Source organism: Sciurus vulgaris (assembly GCF_902686455.1).
Source record: "Sciurus vulgaris genome assembly, chromosome: 4".
Classification (NCBI taxonomy): Eukaryota; Metazoa; Chordata; class Mammalia; order Rodentia; family Sciuridae; genus Sciurus; species Sciurus vulgaris.
In genome coordinates, this window is record NC_136464.1 from 13,400,080 (window position 1) to 13,420,743 (window position 20,664).

At 38.3% G+C, this 20,664-nt stretch overlaps 1 protein-coding gene across 1 annotated transcript in view; it reads left to right on the forward strand.

Annotated features, from left to right (window-relative positions):
- The first annotated feature begins 2,036 nt into the window (after positions 1-2,036).
- Positions 2,037-20,664, forward strand: part of PDZD8 (PDZ domain containing 8) — a 75,264-nt gene continuing 56,636 nt past the window's right edge. The window contains exon 1 of the mRNA XM_079138746.1: positions 2,037-3,162. Coding sequence (XP_078994872.1) covers positions 2,297-3,162 — 866 coding nt within the window. The 5' untranslated portion in view covers positions 2,037-2,296. The remainder of the gene's footprint in view (positions 3,163-20,664) is intronic.

The following is a 20,664-nucleotide window of genomic DNA, read 5'->3' on the forward strand; positions in this document are numbered from 1 at the left end:
TAAGATTGTGCCTGGCACATGTTAATTCTCTGTATTGTTACTATTGGTGCTCAATAAATGGTAACCATTTTTAACACAAGGGAATATTTTTCTTTTATCTTCCCCAAGAGGTTTGCTGAACTCCTTCATGTGCCCCTCAGGGACAAGTGTTGCTAGGGATTGAATGACTGAATAACGGTTTGAGATGATTTGGGGTACCCAGAAGTATTTGGAGGAATAAGGCAGAGGTGGGAGAAGGGAAGAAGAGGAGTCTGCAAGATGGAGTGTGAGACTGAGGACCATGAAGTCTCCCACCTTTTCTTGTGGGGAGGAGGGTAGGTGAAGGATACTTTTAGATCCAGGAGGGGTAAACATAGAGTTGGAGGTTTTCATGTGTCACTGATATGAAGCATTCCTTCTCCCCACTCTACTTCTGGCTTCTGTAACATTTACAATGGTGCATGAGCGTTATTCATAAGGTTTCTGAAATTGAGACAGGGTGTACATTTCTAAGACAGCAGCCCAGAAGCAGAGGGTGATGATGAGAACAGAAGTTGCCTGAAGCTTCCAGAAATCTCAGCAAGGTTTTGAGCCTGGTTCCTGAGCACACACTTGTCTTATGTCTTCCTAAGTAATAGAGCCATTCTGGTCTCTGACTTGGGCATGAATAGATAAGGTGAGATCAGACTGCTTCCAAAATTTCATACTTGCCCTAGTTGGGTCAGAATTCTGATTTTGTTCTAGAATCACCTGGAGTCAAGAGAATTCTTGGCCTGAAGAATTTTTGATTTTTTAAAAAAAATTATATTTATTCTAATTAGTTATACATGTGGCCTGAAGATTTTTAAGGGTTAAATAGGAGTGCTGCTTTGGTGCCTTAGGGCCAACCTGAATCTGCCTGATTTTTAGTATAGAATATGTGGCCTCTGTAGGATTAGAGGTGTTGTGGTGTCCACGTGGATGGAGGGACATAAGCATTTATGATGCAACAACTTAGAGATCAAAGGAGTAACACTGGTTGCTAAGCAACCTGGCTTCATTTGGTGGAGATGCTGTGTGGGACAAAATTCTGTTTTTGCTGACACCCCTCCTACAACTCTACCTTCTGGTGCAACAGCGAACTGATCAGCTCGCTTACAACGCTAGCAATCTTGGTGTTATGGTACAGAGTAGTGACCAAAAACTTAGGGTTTCATGTTAGATAAACCAAGATCCACTACGCAACCTCCTTAGACTCTGTGCCGATTCACATCTGTAAAATGGGTGAGGGCTCACGATAACTGCCTCGGAGACGGACTCTGGGTGGTGATACACACAGGGGTTCAACGAGAACTCGACAGTCACTAATTCATCTTCCAATCACCTGGCAGATGCATTTCGGTCATCCTCCTGTCCGCTCTCATTTAAAGTTCAGGTGGGAAAGGTGGTCCTTTGCCTTTGTCTCTTCTTCCCAGGGCCCACCCGTCGCGCGCGGGGCTACTGCCCCTCGGATGGCTGGCCAGCGATGGCGGTCTCTGAGACAGTCAGTCCTCTAGTCGGTTTGGGCAGAGTCCGAACGGCCTGCTCAGGACTTCTGCAGCAGGGATCTGCAGGGAAAGCCGCCGCCACCGCCGCCGCCGCCAGCTCAGCTGTCGGCGCGGGGAGAGGGGGGTGGCGGCGAGCGGAAGGTCCACACTGCGGGAACGACGCTGCGGCAGAGGTAGCAGGCAGGGGCAGTGGCCAGAGGGGGATGGGCGCGCTGGGAGATAACGGGATGACCGCGACGAGCCACCTCCGCCGGACCTCGCGGCCTCTAAGGTGTGCCCTCAGTTACCCTCTCAGATCCGGCCGCGACTCCTGAAGTGACAGCCACGTGGGTCGCGGCCCGCGCGGCGTGGAATGGAATGTGGGCGTGGGGGGCGGGGCTGGAAAGGCGCTCCAGAGGTGAAGGACCCGCGTCCGCGCGCCTGACGCCGACTGGCAGGCGACGCTGCCGGGAGCGAGCACGCCCGACGTCACGCGCCGCTCGCCCAATGAGCGGAGGCCTGGAGGAGGCGCCGTCCCCGCCTCCTCCCGCCCTCGCCCCGCCACCGCCGCCGCCGCCGCCGCCGCCGCAGCACCGGCCGCCCCCGGAGAGTCTGAGGAGGCGCGGGCCGCTGCAGGCTCCGGCGCCGCAGCGCGCGGGCCCAAGTCCCGGACGAGGCCCAGGGAGCCACTCGCCCCGACCCCGCCGCCCCATGTCCTCAAGATGGAGGCAGCGGGGGCGGCGGCGTGAAGAAAGCGGCGCTGTGGGCGCGGGAGCAGGGGTCCCGGCGGCCGGGGCGGCGGCGGGGGCGGGATGGGGCTGCTGCTCATGATCCTGGCGTCGGCCGTGCTGGGCTCCTTCCTCACGCTGCTCACCCAGTTCCTGCTGCTGTACCGCAGGCAGCCCGAGCCCCCGGCGGACGAGGCGGCCCGCGCGGGCGACGGCGTCCGCTACATCAAGCCGGTGCCGGGCCTGTCCCTGCGGGAGTACCTCTATGGCGGCGGCGGGGCTGAGGAGCCCTCCTGCGGGGCGCCCGAGGGCGGCGCGACCCCGGCCCCCGAGGCCCCCGCCCCGCCGACGCGGGAGACCTGCTACTTTCTCAACGCCACCATCCTGTTCCTGTTCCGGGAGCTGCGGGACACCGCGCTGACCCGCCGCTGGGTCACCAAGAAGATCAAGGTGGAGTTCGAGGAGCTGCTGCAGACCAAGACGGCGGGGCGCCTGCTGGAGGGGCTGAGCCTGCGGGACGTGTTCCTGGGCGAGACGGTGCCCTTCATCAAGACCATCCGGCTCGTGCGGCCCGTGGTGCCCTCGGCCACCGGGGAGCCCGACGGCCCCGAGGGGGAGGCGCTGCCCGCCGCCTGCCCCGAGGAGCTGGCCTTCGAGGCGGAGGTGGAGTACAACGGGGGCTTCCACCTGGCCATCGACGTGGACCTGGTCTTCGGCAAGTCCGCCTACCTGTTCGTCAAACTGTCCCGAGTGGTGGGGAGGCTGCGCTTCGTCCTCACCCGCGTGCCCTTCACCCACTGGTTCTTCTCCTTCGTGGAGGACCCGCTGATCGACTTCGAGGTGCGCTCCCAGTTCGAAGGGCGGCCCATGCCCCAGCTCACCTCCATCATCGTCAACCAGCTCAAGAAAATCATCAAGCGCAAGCACACGCTGCCCAATTACAAGATCAGGTGAGGGAGGCCGGCCACCCGCGGGGTCGGGCCCGGGCGGCGCTGCTGCTGCGGGGAGTCAAGGGCAGAGGCGTGTTTGTACCCCCGGCCCCTGCTTCCGGAGGGCAGGGACCTGGGCAGAGGCCAGTAGTGGGCACGTTGCCCCCGATCGGCGCTTGCACGAGCTCCAGACCTTTCCTGTGTTCCTGGGCACTCCGGTGCTGTCAGCCAGGCAGGATCGGCTTCTTGCAAGCAGCGCACCGATAATGGAAGTGTATTGATAGTTATATATCCCCAGAAGTCGCCTCTGGGACTTTTGAGAAACTTCCTGTGGCTGCTTGCTGCATGAAGGGCTTTGCAGCAACCCCTGGGCCACGTTGAGAAATTGTTCCTGCACTCAGGACAGGCATGCGGGGTGTGCTTTTAGCTCAGGTCGGTTCTATTTTGCCCTGTCCAACCACTTTTGCTTTGGTGCTTTGGCAGCTTTGAGGGCAGAGGTAGTAGCGTAGCCCTAGCAAGGGAATGCTTTCCGCAGCAAATTGGAAGGGAGTTGGGAGCCTGTACCTAGTGTGCCGATCCATGCATTTTGTATTGCTCTCATCTTCCCTTTGGGGGTAGCTGACCCAGAATATGCCCCTCAAGTGGCTACTGTATAGTTGTAAGTTCCTCACTGAATACTCGAAGTCACCCTTCAGATAGTATTTTAATGATGTAGTGACTTAAATTTTTTGAAGTACTCCTGCAGGTAACAACTTATTTTTAAGTAATATACTGTTTTGGTTAATGTATGAGTTTCTTTTACTATCACAGAAGAAGTGGAAGGGAAAAGAAAGTTTTGTAGGACTATAGGCTTTATCCACTTTGGTCCGGGAAAGTTTGTGGTTAGAGTGGGAAGGAGCATACGTGGCTTTCTTTTAAAAGAGCTGAATTCTGTATTTCTCTTTGTATTATCCCTTAATTTTGTGTTTCCTGAAATGTTTGAGCCTTTTGGATTTTACTCTTTATTAGGAAATTATATCAGTATTGTTGTAGCATTACCTAATGGCCCTGAGATGAGGCTGAATATTTCTGGATCACTAGTTTCCTGCCATAGTCTCAAACCAGATAATCCAGAAATGTTGTGAATTTGGAATGGATTCTTGACTTGTGTATTAGCAGACTTGTTTAGGCTAATAGCACAGAGTGACCAAATTGTTGGGTGCTAGACATTTATGATGGAAATTTTCCTATAGATTTGCAGAGTATGGCGAACTTGTCCTTCATTGGTTTGCTTTCTGGTTTTGTGAAATAGATCATACTTTATGAAACCTACTTTTAAGTTGTGGAACATAAGTGACTGAATTATAAACGGGTGTTTAAGCAATGGGATGTTTATTTATAGCAGTGTATTGCTGAGAAAGTAATGAGAAAAACTTGTTACAGGTTTTATAATTACAACTGTAATACTGATGTTTTCTGGAGAGCCTTCAGGTGATAAAATTTGACTTGGTTTTTATTATTTGGGGCTTATTTACAGAATAGTCATTGGTGGTGAGGTTGCATATTATTTTAGAATTTTTTAAAATGTAGATTTGGAATGCAATTAAATCTGAAAGAAATGATGAGTAAGAGTTACATTACTTTGAAGGAACTTTATCATTGAACAGGATTACTGTTTATTTTAAGTATGGCAAAATTGTCTTTCATTTACTGTATACAGAAAGATTTCAAAGAAAACAGGGCATCACCAGGTGTCGTGGTGCACACCTGTAATCCCAGCAACTAGGAGACTGAGGCAAGAGTATCACATGTTCCAGGACACCCTGCACAGTTTAGGGAGACCCTCACCAACTTAGTAAGACCTTGTCTTTTTCCCTCTCCCACTCTCCACCCCAACAGAAAGGATTAAAAAAAAAAAGTGGAGTCAGCCATAGAGTGCCCCAGGTTAAATTCTCAGTACCACACACACATACACGCCAAAGTACAACGAAAGTTTGCTATTTTAACTTTAAACCTTCTGCATTAAATGATCATTTCTGAAAATATACACACCTGTGCTCTTTTTTTAAGAGGGCATCTCATTGATCAATCAGTAAATACTGCACAAAATGCATCACTCAGTCTGCAGGTATTTATTGGACACCTGCTATATGCTTATTATTCTAGGTGCTAGGGCTTTAATACTAAACAGAAATAGCCTCAGCCCTCATGGAGTTTAGAGACTAGTGAGAGTTGAGTTACCTATACTTAAGATTTAAGGTAGAGTAGGATTGATGGGGTTGAAGTAACCAGGAAATTGGTTTTTGCTTATTAAAAGAAAAATAGAACTATAGTGTTGAAAAAGGCTTTTTCTTTTTGTATATCTGCTCTGCAAGAAGTGTATTAAACTGGTGATGTGGGGCTGATTGAAGATAAGAGAATAAATTACAGTACACCTAAGATGTATCACAATTCTCACTATGGAAATTAAAGTAGCCTAGTGTTCATCTTGTTTTATAGATGAGGGTGTGAAGCTCAGAGTAGTTTAGTAGCCTACATAAAGTCACACAGCTGTCAGGTGGTGAAATCCAGCTCTGAAGAAGTCAGGTTGCCTTATAAAAAATTACACTGCATTGTTCTTAAGGACTTTTTAAAAAAAATGCTATCAATATAATATATGTGGGGTATCTTTCCAATTTAACTGAGAACTCTGACTATAAAGCTTATTTTTCCCTTAAATTGGAAATTTTGAGAGGATCCTTTTAAAGTTAAAGCATAAGATTAAATCTTTGAGTGCTGCTCCACATAGCATTTTTTTTTTAATCCAGCAGATTGTATTTCCAAATAGAAGGTCTTGCTAGTTTATCCATTTTAGCCATCTAATCTTCTTAGTAGAGCTAAAGCAGTAAAGAAAATTGTATTGAGTCTTGAGTCCTTCAGCACTTTTAATCATTACAAAACAGAAATATCTTGCCAGTTAATATTATTGTCACTTCTCCCTCTTTTGTTGTTCCTTTTTAACGTTGCTAAATTGAAATGTTCTTTCAGAACTGCCAGTTCCTGCTGTCTCACCTAGTGATGCTAAAGTGGCTCAAGTAGTTGCTTCCTAAGGACCCAGCTGATTGACACTTCATTTTGCACTAACACATTGGTTTATAAAAACTTTGTTAATTATGTCAGTGATAATTGTTTTGATTTTTTTTTTTTTTTCCTTTAAATGTATGCTAGGGGCTGGGGCTGGGACTCAGCAGTAGAGCGCTGCCTCGAACCCATGAGGCACTCGAACCTGTGAGGCACTGGGTTTGATCCTCAGCACCACGTTAAAAAAAAAATAAAATAAAGGTATTGTGTCCATCTACAATTAAAAATTTTTTTTTTTTTTTAAAAAGACACCAGTATAGGAAATGATTCTTTGGGGAAAAAAATGTATACTAAAATAGTATATTTAAGCAGTATTATTGGAAAAAAACCTCAAAATTCATCTTCTAGGGGAAAAGATTACTGCTGGTATTCTTTAGTATGGGTAGAACTTGTCTTCATTGTGAAATCTGAGTTATTAGTCCTGGGGTGAGGAGGGCTTTTTGGGGTTTTAGGAGTCACATATTTGAGATTCTTTCTGATGCTTCTGTTTGTATTCTTTCCCTGCATTTAGCTTCAGTTGTTAACTGGAAGGTCAAATGCAGTTTGTACATACTTGTTATTTAGCCTGCACTGTTCTCTGTTTTGATTTTTAATTGCTAACGGTAAAAAAATGGAAGATTTCACAGATTTGATTTTTTTGACTTCTGTTAGGAGTTGACTGAGGTCTATACCAGGTCTGCGTTCCTGGCAGTTAACAGTAGGGTGAGAAGGGAACTGTAGTAGCCTTGCAGGTGGAGGGAGCGTGTGAGCCCCTGCAGGTAGTTGACAGTCCCCACTTACTTGCCCATTTGACTGCTGGCACTGGCCTGGCCTGGAGTGGACCCTTCTTGGAGGAGTAACTGGGGAGAGCTAATAGATAAGAAGGTTTGATTGTTTTTAACCCCTCTTTAACCATTATATCTTTGAAAGGATTTTCATTGATCAATTTTATTTTAAAAGACAGTGTTTCTATAATGCTGAATTTTAAAAAATCATTTCTGCCAGAAACTTAAAACCAAAAAATCTCTTAATATTTCCACTTTTCTGTCATGTTGTGATAGTATATAGATGGTGACTGCTTTTTTGCTTGAGTTTGGTGGATGTTTTGCTTTAGTTTTTCATTAGTTAACTATATAAGTACTTACTTCTTTGATCTACAGAAGATCTATTTACTGACACTATACTTGAATTTTATGAATATGGAATACATTTTTGGAAAACTTGACTTTATAGTTTCATCCAGTGTCTTCTGAGCATGACTGGTTTTGTCATTACTGATTATTTTGTTCTTTTACTTCTGGAAAACGTTTTTGAAATAAATTCATGAAAAATTTTCAAATATTCTTAGTGACTGGAAGACAAGAAAGACCACTGTCTCCTTTAAGAGTGAGGGATGGAACTGTAGCATCTTTATATTAATCTATATGCCATTAATTTCAGATAACTGAATTAGGCACAGTCTGTAAAGCTTCATAGTCTGTACATTGTACACAATGTATATCTTCCTTGGTCTTCTGAAATGAGGAACAAAAATGTTTATTCTTAATGTTAGTTAGAGCTTTTTACTTCATTGATCATTTGAGGAAAAGGTGATTTTAGTAATCAATGTCTTCTCAAAAATTTTAAAGCAAATTCCCTAAAAACTGACAAAAGCATTTTTGAAGTTAATGAATTATTTACATGTTTTTTCATTATTTCATTATCTGTGTGTGTGTGTGTGTGTGTGTGTGTGTGTGTGTGTGTGTGTGTGTAGACAACCTCAAAAAGGTGCCTTAGGTTAGAAAATATTTTAAAACAGCTACTAAAATTCTTTAGTAATTATAGTCATCATAGTTTTACTTACTAGTGTTGGTAGAAAATGTAACTAACTTTGATCCTTTGATATACTAGAGACAACAGGCATTGTGTATTGATCTAGCTGTCCTGGAGTAATATGTAAGATAGTAAGATAGTAGCTCATTTTAAATCTATTATGCTTTTTTTTTCCTTTTGTACTGGAAATTGAAAGAAAGGGTGCTTCACCACTGAGCTACCCTAACCCTTTTTATTATTTTGAGACAGGATCTCAACTAAATTGCCAAGGCTGGCCTCTAGCATTTGTAATCCTCCTACCTCAGCCTCCTGAATAGCTGGGATTATAGGTGCATGCCACCAGGCTTGCTTTATTGTGCTTTTTCTTGTACTTATCATCAGAAGATATGTTTTTATATCTCTTATGATTGGAATTGCAAGATTAGTCATTTTAAGTGCCCACTACAGACTACCATGCCTAGTGTGGTAAGTATGGTATAGGTGAAGTAGTTATAAGGTGGTTCATGCTCTTACACTGGTTAGTTTTTCTAGGAAAAGCGTGGAATTATTAAAGCTTATTATAATGGTATTTGGATATACTTAAGTTTTGTGAGAAATAGGAAGAAGAGAGATCATTCTCTCTGCTAAGAATATCCATGGATTACTTCATTGTATCTGTGAAGAAAGAGTACATCAGGATTTAGTACTATCTGTAGTTTCAGACATCAACTGGGGGGGGTCTTAGAACATATTCCTTGGAGGTAAGGGAAGACAACTTATAATGTATTGTGACTCAGTACTCTGGTTTGTTGCTAGTTTTACTTCTTACAAGTTGGATTTCCTGAAGCTGCTTTGAATTACTGTGATTTAGGCTTTTAAAACAGTTTAAATGGAAAATAATTGATAAATCTTTGCTCTAGAAATTTGATTTACACATTGAGGGAAGAAGATAATTTTGAGGAGGATGTTAAGTTCTAACCAGTAATATATGGGTGTATTGGCTATCCCAGAAAGCCACAGTTTGTTCCTGCAAATAGCTAAAGTAGATCATTGGAGAGCAGATTGAATTGGAGGTGCATGCTTGATCAAACATTTAATATTGATTTACAGATATTACTAACAATCTATTGGATAAGCCAGGGTAATAATTTTGTTAAGTATATGTATTTCAAGCACTGTGTGGGTTGACCATGTACTTGTACTCTCACTTATATGTATAGGAGAGATATAGTATCTCATCTTTTATAGATGTAGAAACTTGAAATGTAGAGGGGTTTAGTGAATTTCTCAGTTCTTGGGGGAAAAAGTCCTAGACTCCCAAAGTTCATGCAGACTAGATCCCATTAGGCCGTAGTTAAGATGGACTTTTATGTTTTTGAACTTTAAAGTTGATTTACAAAAATGTGACAGACTATATACACCAGCATATTTTAAAATATTTACCATCTGGCCTTTTATTAAAAAGACTCGCTGATCCCTGCTCTTAAATTAAAAAATAAAAATAAAAAAAGCTAAAATACTTAATAAAAATGAGGATATGTAGGGGTGCTACCACATGTACCTGTAATCCCAGTGACTAGGGAGGCTGAGGCAGGAGGATCTCAAGTTTGAGGCCAACCTGTGCAACTTAGGGAGACCTGTTTCATTATTTTAAAAGTACTAGAGGTGTAGCAAGTGGTAGAGCACTCCTGTGTTGGATCCCTAGTTCTGCAAAAAGAAAAAGGAAAAAAAGAGAGAATTTGTGCATATACATTGAAAGTACTTCTCATCTTTTTTGAAGAGTCCTTGTTTTTTGGAAAGCTAATGAAAGCTGTGGCTAGTTTCTGCAGTAAAAAAAAATGCATAAACAGTTTTATTTAATTTCATGAAATTCAGAGTCCTCTTGAAGCCTGCATAGGTTCTTCTGCTTCAGGTTGGAAAGTAACAGGTTACAACTTTATCGTCATAAATATAACTAAAACTAACACCCTAAAATAAACATTCAAACTTCATAATCTTGCTTACCTTCTTAGAATATATACAGGATTGGTATGGCTCAGGCATTTCTAAACAAGTTAGAGGGGGATGTAGCTCTCCATCTAGTTAAGTGTAACTTGTCCCCCTACCCGCCTTTTTTCCATCTTGATCAGCTTCCCTATAGTAGGCTGAGGCACTCTGAATCAGTTCAGTAAGAATACCTAACATTTCAAGTTGGAGTTTTCGTCTATTAAACTACCTTGTTTAAAAGTTAGATACAGACCTATCATTTCTTCCTATCACAGTCTCCATTTTCTCAGAACAATGTCTCCAGGATACATGTGTTGTTAAAATCACTTCATTCCTAACTCAGAGTCAGAGAACAAACTGACACTTTTTTTTTGGCTTGCATCAGAGCACATCACACTTCACTGGAAAACCATAAAGCCAACTACCTGGTTATTGCAGACATTTTACAGAGAAGCATCAAAATCCTTGTCAAATTGATAACACTGGCATAAAACTGCATACTTACTATACTTGACTAAGGAAAAATGAGGCATGAATATTATTTACCTTCAGATGAGTAAAACTGCAGGTGATAAGAAGAGAATGCCAGCACTATAGAATTATTTTTAACTTTTGTTGGATTGAAGCTGTAGAGAAATACTTAGGTTGTCTCTTTGAGTAGATAGAGCTTTGGAGTAATGTGGACCTATTTCACTTCTCCATTTTAATTTTGTCTCCCCGATACACCCAGTGTTAAGTTTGAGGTCTATACCTGTCAGACACACACAAACTTATATACTGAGGAGTACCTCTCTCTTCCTTTTTCTTCCTTCCTTTCCATCCCTCCTTCCCTGTGTCCTTAATATAAAATGGGAGTGTAATAAATATCTTTTTAACTAATCAGATACATTTTTGTTGATTACCCTACATTTGTCAACATTTTGCTAGAGATTTATCAGATATTTTCTTGGTGAAACATTAATTTTTTTCCCTTTCAAATGAGTGATAAGCTCATTTTAACTAGTTAGGCAGTTAGAAAATATATAATAAAAATCTGTAATACATTTTCTTAAAGAAAACTATTAAATTTGAGAACTGTTCTTCCACTTAAAATGTATTATAATTTGTTATTAATTTACAAAAACAAGATCATACTCGATATCAGTGTTAGCATCTTGTTTCCCCATCCCCTTACCATATCTTGGATTTTCTAAGTATACTTCCTTTGTTCTAATGGGTACATGGAATTGCATTGATCAGTACTACCATAAGTTAACCACTATATTGTTGAGAGGTTTTTTTTCTTTTCCTTTACTTTTTCCTCACTAATGTAAATAATGGTACCATAAACTTCCTTCTATCCATCTCTTTGGGTAGATACTGGGTTTTGAATTTTTTTTTAAACTTTTTTTTTGCCAATTTTCTTGCAGATATTCAAATACTACTGAGTAGTTAAAATACTAGTAGTTAAAAATCACTTCTCCATTTTAATTTTGTCTCCCTGATACACCCAGTGTTAAGTTTGAGGTCTATACCTGTCAGACACACACAAACTTATATACTGAGGAGTACCTCTCTCTTCCTTTTTCTTCCTTCCTTTCCATCCCTCCTTCCCTGTGTCCTTAATATAAAATGGGAGTGTAATATAAATGTGACCCTGCAAATTGGCTTATAAATATAACATGGACATGTCTGCAGACAATATATGTCAATCCAACTCGTTCCTCATTTACTTTTTACTTGCACATTCTAGCTAGACCTGTCTTCCTTCTCTTTTCCTCTTCATCTCTTCATGCCTTCTGTCTTGCCTCTTCATTTTACTCTCCAAGCATAGAACTGTACTTACTCTCACCACAGGACCTTTGCTATTCTTATTTCTGCAACGTTCTTTTCCATAGAAAGTCAAAGGCTCACTCCATCACATTTCAGGTCACTTTAAAATATCACCTTGGGACATCATAAAAAAAGAGCGTTAACCCTTTAAATACTGAATTTCTTTTCTGCATAAACTTATTACTGAAGTATAATATGTGAATGTCTGTACAGAAACTGCCAAAATCCTAAATGATAAATTTTTACAAAGTAAACTTAGTCATTTAACTGAAATGATGTGTTTTTTAATTTAGTCTTTTTAAAGAACATCTGTATTTTTGGATTTCTTAAACAGAATGAGTGGAACTTATCCCCCCCACCCGCTTAATGGTTAAAAGTTGTCATAAACACAGGCTGATGATTGTAACCCAATACTGTTGAAAAAATCTATATTGTAGAGAAGTGCCTCCTCCCCTGTATGCATGCCCACGACTATTATGATGACAAAGGTCTTGAGCAGTGCACCTTGCTGACTCAGATCAGTCCTGGTACCATACAGGTACTCACTCACACACACACAGAAGCACAGATGTGATTGCACCCTTCTCTACACTCTGGAAGCCTTGGTTTTTAATTTCACAGAGAAGTCAATATTGATAAACTACAGTTTATACATCCCCCTGGACTAATATGGAATAACAATAGAACTTGTTTTCATTAGTCTGATGCATTTTTGTGAAATCAGCAGAATGCTTCAGAACATATTTCTCTTTATCTTCCTAATCAGCACTTTGGGTATTTATGCCCATGAATTCTTCATGTATTATAAGGAGAATGGAGCTGATGAGATGGTGGGTGGGGTACTGAAATATCTGAGTTCTGATTTGCCTAACTTGATAAAACAGCTAGAAAATTTCCCACTCCCTGGCATAATTAGTTCTTGTTGCTATGTACTTTTAAAATGCTGTGATTTGCATGGTAAAAATAAGCTAATGAAGTTTATTCTTTTATACTAAGAGCCTATTTATTTATTTGGGCCTTTGGTAAGATAGATAGCAGTTAAACAGAAATTTTTGACATAGGTATGTTCCCGAATGGTGTTTCTCTAGGATCAATTCTGTATCCTACCTCTATATGCTACAATTGTGCCTGATTTTTTTATTTTGTTTCGTTTTTTGTTTTTTTTTTTTTTTGGGGGGGGGGGGGTTTGGCTGTAATAAGGAGACTATTTCAATGTAGTAGCTGACTACAAGAATCTGTATTTTGAAAATATCTTATATTTTGTTCTTAGAAACAACTATTCCATGCAGACATCAGTATCTACTAAAAAATTCATTGGGTTTCTGTTGTGTGCTTATTTTTTTTATCTTTTTCACTTAATAGTCTTTCATACTTACTAGATTATACTAACTCACTAGTCTTCTTAATCTTTCACTCATGCAAATTGTTTACTTAATCATGCAAGTAAATAATTCAAAGATTATACTTCTCTGCAATGTGCTTTGGTTGAAGTAAGCCATTATAATAAAGCTAATTTCATTTGTTTTGATAATTATTTTTATAATGCACTGAAAATCATACTTGTTTCCACTATTTCTAAGTATATTATTATTTTATGTAAAATTTAGGATAGGTGATATATCTATTTCAATATTTGGATTTATTAGTGTTTATTTAACATTATAGATTTTAATCAGGACCAGAGTGGCAAACTCTTGGAAGAATTTAACTGAATGTTTATAGTAAAAAATGTGTATCCTTTTATGTACTAATTGTGTGGTAGGTTACACAAATTGAATTTACTTTAGCTATTTTAACATTAGTAAAATGTTAAGAGAAAATTCCTGATAGCCTTAGACTGAAATAAAGCCCATAAATACAGTATACCTAAACTATAGTCTATTTTTAAATAAATTTCTTAAGTGAAATAATTGAGTAAATTATCTATAATTTTTAGTAACTACAGAGTTAGAATTTGGACTCAGTAATCCTGAGAATCATGGTAGTTGATAAGAATTTATTGAACTAGATTCAGTGATAGTAATTGTTGGAGCTTACAAAATACCTGTGTTCTTAAGATTTTTCTTAAAAGTAACTCGGCCTCTTATCGTCAGAAAGTAGGGTTAGAAGGTAAGGAAACTTTTTCTATAATTACTGTTGATTTTTTGGTTTAATGTATCCTTGAACAAGTCATGCAAGTTATTATTTTTTAGACCAAATGAAATAGAAATCTAAAATTTTGAAAGAGAAGGCAATTATGCAAAATGTAAGGCACCATTGTTTAGTACTCTTTTGTGATTTTTGCAGGCTGCTTCTTATCCTTCCATAAGTCTAATGTAGAGATACCTTTCAAATATGCAGATACAAATTTTATTTTCATTTAATAAGCTCAAACTTGAATGAAATAATTAAAAACTGAGATGTAGAAATACAAGTAATAAATCATTTAAACTTTTGAAGATGTTTTTCTTTTACTTGGCCAGCGTGAAATTGGGAAAAAGTTGAACAATTATAACCTATAACCTTAAAGTATTAGCTTTCTCATCATTTTTCTTGTTTATATTTTTGCCGTTCCTTACTTCATATCTGGAACAGAGTTTTTTTGTTTTGTTTTGTTTTTTGTTTTTGTTTTTGTCTGATTCATTTGAATGGTTTAAGATGACTAGATTTCTGTATTTATACTTAATTGTTTATGCCTTTACTGTAGTAGTGAGGTGATAATTTTACCTTAAGATGTTTTCTGTCCCTCAATTCACAAAGACTTCAGAAAAGATTCATTTTATTCAATAAATGTTTAATACCATCTTTGCACATTCTACAGTATACTGAAGAAAGAACTAGTGCTAAAAGGGAATACATCAAAATAGTCATTTTTAAGGTTTTGTTTTGTTTTTAATCAAGTAGTAAGAAATAGTGAACTTTAAGTTAATGAGTTGTGGCTTAAACTCTTTAAAAAAGAATTGCCACTATTAAAGAGTTATTACAGTCTAACTAAATGGTTTTCAAAGTGTTGTTGGGGCACCCTTTTGTATTTCAAATCTTTCTCAGGGTAGGCTTACCAAATCAAAACTTGCCATAATATACTACTTCTGCCTTTAGCACTATCATTCTCTTGCGAGTATATGGGTAGAGTATTCCAGAAGTTAAATGATGTGTGATGACCTCATTACCCTGACTACTAATGGACTATAAGCTTGTATTTTCTTATGTTTATAAACACTATCATTTAAAATTTCTCATATGGGAAATATTTACGAATATAATTCACATATGTATGAACCCTTTGGGGGTCCACAATAATTTAAAGTTTGTATTGGGGTCTTGAGAACAAAAGGTTTGAGAACCACTGGTCTAACCATATTTTTACCATATATAAAGGAACTATCTTCTATTGCCTCACTTTATCAGTTACCTTTAATAAATACTAGATATAGCACTCTTTTCAGTTGCTATCTGGTATTGCTTGTCCGTCTTGGCACACAGGGTTGAGTAGATCTGTTTCAGTTTTGTCTGTACTATTTATTACATGATCATGTACAACTACTTGGCCTTCTTCGTCCTTAGTTTCCTCATACGTAAAATTACGGGCTGAGGATGTAGCTCAGTGATAGGGCACTTGCCTAGCATGCATAAGGCCCTGGATTCAATCCCTAGCACCACATATATTCACATAAAATAATTACACAGATGTATATAATACCATACATTTTTATGAGTCATGAGAATAAAATGTGTGTATGAAAGTATTGTATAATTTGCATAAGTGCTAGAAATAAATGAACTAGCAGTTTTGATCATAGACAATGGTAAAGGACCCTTACTTTTTGGGTTTTGGTGAACATAGAAAGGATATTAGATTTAACAGATGTGGTCAAGAGAATTACTTTGGTATCTCACTTGATACCTTATCTCTGTGGGGCATGGGATATCAGTTACCATTGATTCACCTCTGAGTCTTTAAGTTCTTTTATGAGATGCTTGCAAGCCTCTATTATTACTCTTTTGTTCCTTGTATACATAAAACTGCCATTTTAGATTTTGATTATTCTTATGCAGATAAGAATAAAAGTATTATTAGATAGTGGGTATAGGAATGGGTGGTGGAAACTTCTTTTTGGTAATGGTATTTGTTTTTCTTGTTCATGGTTTCATAACTATTCAAGAGTACTTTTTTTTTCTGTAGAAGTACAGACATTAAAATCCTTTCCCCAAGTACAGTGTTGGTCAGCAATAGTACACACCAAGGACTTCCATAAACCGAACAATTCTGTATGGGTTACTGTAATATATTCCATTTAATATAGTCTTTGTTATGAAACTTAGTGACACAGAAGTAGTAGAAAGGTGATACCTAAAATAGGCATACTAGCTATTGTTAATTTGTTCTTTTGCAATTACAAGTTGATAGTATCACGGAGGATGCAGTTTTTAAAAAATGAACTAGCATGAGAACTGAAGTCATGGCCATGTGGTATGTGAAGTTAGAGATAGAGAGATAGCCATGAGTTTGAACCTCACACATGGTGGATGCTGAGTCCTGAAGTAGTTCCTTGTGAGGGGGAAGCGGTTTGCTGCCTGACATATCTGTAGGAAACCAGTCTTAATATAAATAAATAGGAAGTTGATAGTATTTCTGGAGCATCTCACTGCGACAAATGCTTTATGAGAAATTTCTCATCTTATCCTTATAACAACTTCAAAAAATACGTTCTGTAACTATCTTACTGTATAGATGAAGAGACTCGGGTTTTAAAGCTGAAGTAATTTGCCCAGGGTCTCAAAGCTAGTGTTAGAGCCAAAATTGAAAACTATTAACTCTAAAGCCTGTGTGCTTAACAACACTATTTTAAACTACTTTGTCAAAAAGAAGCAGATATGTGAAGGAGAAATAACAGAAAATCCAAGAGAAGAAAATCAGAGGAAAGACAAAGATTAGACTGATGAGTATTAAAAATGGATGTGGAATACAGCAGTGGGAATTAAGGGTCAGCAATTGGCAGAGGACTTCTCTGCAATTCATGAAAGAAGAGTAGTAGAAGAAAGTAAGAAAGATGATTAAATTTATTAAACTTCTACTTTGGGCCAAGACAGTACTATATTTTATATATATATAGATATATATAATATCTATCTATCTATATATATATTTGTTATCTATTAAATCCATTTAGTAGTACCATAATAGTGATATTTCAGTTATAAATGAATCAGTATCAGTTCAGAAAGGTTAAATGAATTGCTCGATTTGAAACCTAGATTTCTGAGATTATGGAGCTCATGCTTTTATATTATATCCACTATGTAGTGAGGGTTGTTAAATATTTTTGCGGTACTCAGGATTGAACTCAGTGATACTCTACCATTGAGCTACGTCCCCAGACCTTAAAAAAATTTTTTTTTTTTTTTTTTTTTTAATTTCAAGACAGTTTCTGAGGCTAACCTTGAACTTGAGATCTTGCTGGATTACAGGTGTGCGCTACCACATTGGACACTATTTTGACTTTTTATTGGGAAAAATTTCATAGTTCAGAGGTAAAAAGTATAGTAAAATGAACTCTCAGATACCTGTCCCCTAACTTTAGCAGTCCAACTCCTGGCCAGTCTTACTGTATCTCTAACCTTCTCTCTCCCAGTCACCTTGATTATACTGAAACAAATCTCACATGTTTTATCCACAAATACTAAGTATATATATCTAAGAAGAAAAATTTTAATTTTTATCAGATCTAACATAAATTTTAATATTAATGCCTAATTCATTAAATATCTAATTAGTGTTCACATTTTCCTGATCCTATAGGCATTTTTGAACATAGACTTTTGGTTAATTTTACACATCAGTGATCACGCTCTGAGATTCAGCAATGAATTGTGATTTCCTACATTGTTTGTTTGTTTGTTTTGTACTGAGTATTGAACTTAGGGGTGCTTAACCATTGAGCCACATCCTTAGCCCTTTTAATTTTTTATTTTGGGATTGTATCTTGGTAAGTAGTATAGGGCCTCACTGAGTTGATAAGGCTGGTATCCTTCTGCCTCAGCCTCCTGAGCCGCTGGGATTAACCAGCATGCATGACTGAGCCCGGCCCTGGCCATAGCCTTTTAACTTAAATATTTTTCTGTGTTTTATTTTAACTTTGTAAATTGTCTTTAAGACTTGACTTCATTCTTTTGTTTTCTTTAAACACTTCTGTTTTATTTGTTTTTACTGGAAGAAAGTTTGTCACTATGAAAAACGATGAGCTGAAATAATTATTTGCTAATATTTTCTTAAAAGTTTAAAGATTGGGAATCATGAGAGGTGAGGGGGCAGAGAATACTCCAGAACCTTAGATAAAGCAGACATGAACTCTTTCTATATCGATAGTAATCTCAATAATAACCACCTACGACTTAAAAGCTATCTGGGTTATTTCTAATTTTTCTCCTTCCCTTTTGTTTCTTTTGGATTCTGCCCCTCCTTCCTTCACCCAGGATAGGATTCCTACCTTAATGATAGATTAATAGTAGAGCTCATATTATTCTGTTACCACACCAGCCAAACTTAGTTTTGTAAACGCTGTTAGGAATAAGAATAATATGGTTTCCGCCCAAAGTGGGTAACATTGCTAGTTTGGTGCATTCAAATATATCCCTAAAAGAGGACAGGCCTGAGGGTCAATGTATTTACATTTTTAGACTCAGTCATATCTCTAATCCTTTTTAGTTTCTAATTTTCTCATCAGTAAAACGAAGGGATTTAAATTCTTGGCTATCTTTGGAGTTATCTTTCATGTTTAGCAGTCTGTGGAATAAATTAGTATTTGGAAGTGCTTTTGTTATTTTCAGTTGTTCATGATGATCTTCAAATAGAGTTTACTCTTTTTAACATATTAAATAAGATGAAAAATTATTTGTCATTAACTGATGTTATGATGGAAAATTATGTTAAATATTAGGCAGTTCCAGATAAAACACAGAATTTAAAGAGTTCAAATTCTTCTTAAAAAGAGAATTTATCAATAATTCAGTTAGTAGAAAAGAAAAAAGGAATGACCATAGAATTAACAAGTTGATAAAGCTCATTATATTTGTAATGAGTAATAATGAGATCCTCTCCAAGACTTAAAGGCTACCATAGTCTTAGAAAAGAGAAAAATGTGTATATAGTAACTTAAAATAAAAAAGTATAGTTGTTATAAAAAAGCAGAAACCTTCAAGGAATTTTAGAAATTTCTGACGATTTTCGGAAAAATTCAAGTATTGTAGTATAATTGAAAGTTGTACCATTTTAAAATCAAATATCCTTTATTTTAGTGGATATGTATTAAATGGCCGATTTACATGCTAGGCATTTTGTTTAATAGCAGGAATTTAAGCTGAACAAAAATAATAGCTAATATTTATTGAGAGTTTGCTGGCATGTTTCTAAGTTGTTTTCATTATTTTATGCAGTCCTTATAATACCTCTGTGAAGTAGTTGTGATTTTTTTCATTTGGGGAAACTGAGGCTTAAAGACAGTTTTCTTAAGGTCATATTGCTGGGAATTGGTACAGTAGGATCCCTAACCAAGCAGTCTGGCTTGAAATTCTGCTCTTAACCACTATTCTTTACTACCTATAATGTATGGTTCTTTTTCTCAACAACTCAATTTAATTGTGAGGAGAGTGCCATTTGGGGAGCACTAGAAAGAGCAGGCATGCAAATGGGTTGATTGGTAACATAATAGAAGTGTTTATAAAGTGATTTTAGAACGTAAGTGAGGAAGAAATTGCCAGATGGTAAAGGTGGTAGGGAGACAGGTTACAGACAGAAAGTAACTTTAAAGTAGAACTTGAATAGTGAAAAGGAGTTTACCAGAGAGGGTTAGGTATGGGACCAGAATGGTGTAGCAGGTACAGTTTATCAAGAGAAATAATATGGAGGCCCAACCTTGGTAAGCATAGAGGAACTCGGTGTTATGATTGGAGGTGGAGGGATACCAGGGATTGAACGCAGGGGTACTCAACCCCTGAGCCACATCCCCAGACTTTTTCTTTTTAATTTTGAAACAAGCTCTAGCTTAGTGCCTTGCTAAGTTGTGGAGGCTGGATTTGAACTTGGTATCCTGCTGCCTCAGACTCCTGAGCTGGTGGGATTATAGGTACACCACTGCACCCAGTTTGAGCTGAAAATTCTTAACAGATTTATCACTCAGGCAAGGACACACAAGCCCCACTCAAGTCAAGAATAGATTTAGACCACAGCATATTTTTATATTGGATCTGTTGTAAACTCTTTTTCTCTAAAGATTGCAGTGTTTACTAACAGTTTTATTGCTGCCATGTGATGAAGATGTCACCAGCTGGCATTCAGGGTGCTTTATAGAGCAATCTTGAAAAGACATCTTTAGTTGTTAAAAAAAGATTTTCTCAGATCCATATGTGAGAAAAAAGGCTTGCTTTTCTTGTAGGTGTAAAATTTAAAATATATTTAAAAATTTTACTATACTAATACACATTTTAAAATTAAACTTTCTTTAAACTTTTATTAAAATATTACTCATTACCTAAAAAAAGTATACCAGTTGTAAAAGTTCAGCTCAGCGAGTTTTGACAAAATGAACAGGCCCATTCTGACAGCAGAATATATCAGCAACCAAGAAGCCCCTTGTATGCCACCCAGTTCCTGTCCTTTCCTGCCTTGCCTGAAAGTAACTATTCGCCTGACCTCAAACACCATTGCTTTTTTTAAAAATATTTTTTAAATGTCATATAAATGTAATCATACTGTATTCATTCTTTTTTATTTTTTATTTTTTTTTGGTCTTGCTTCTTAGACTACGGTTTGTTTGTGGGACCAGTTCATGTTGTTGCATATAGTTGTAGTTTGTTCATTGTGTTTGTTGTGGAGTGTTT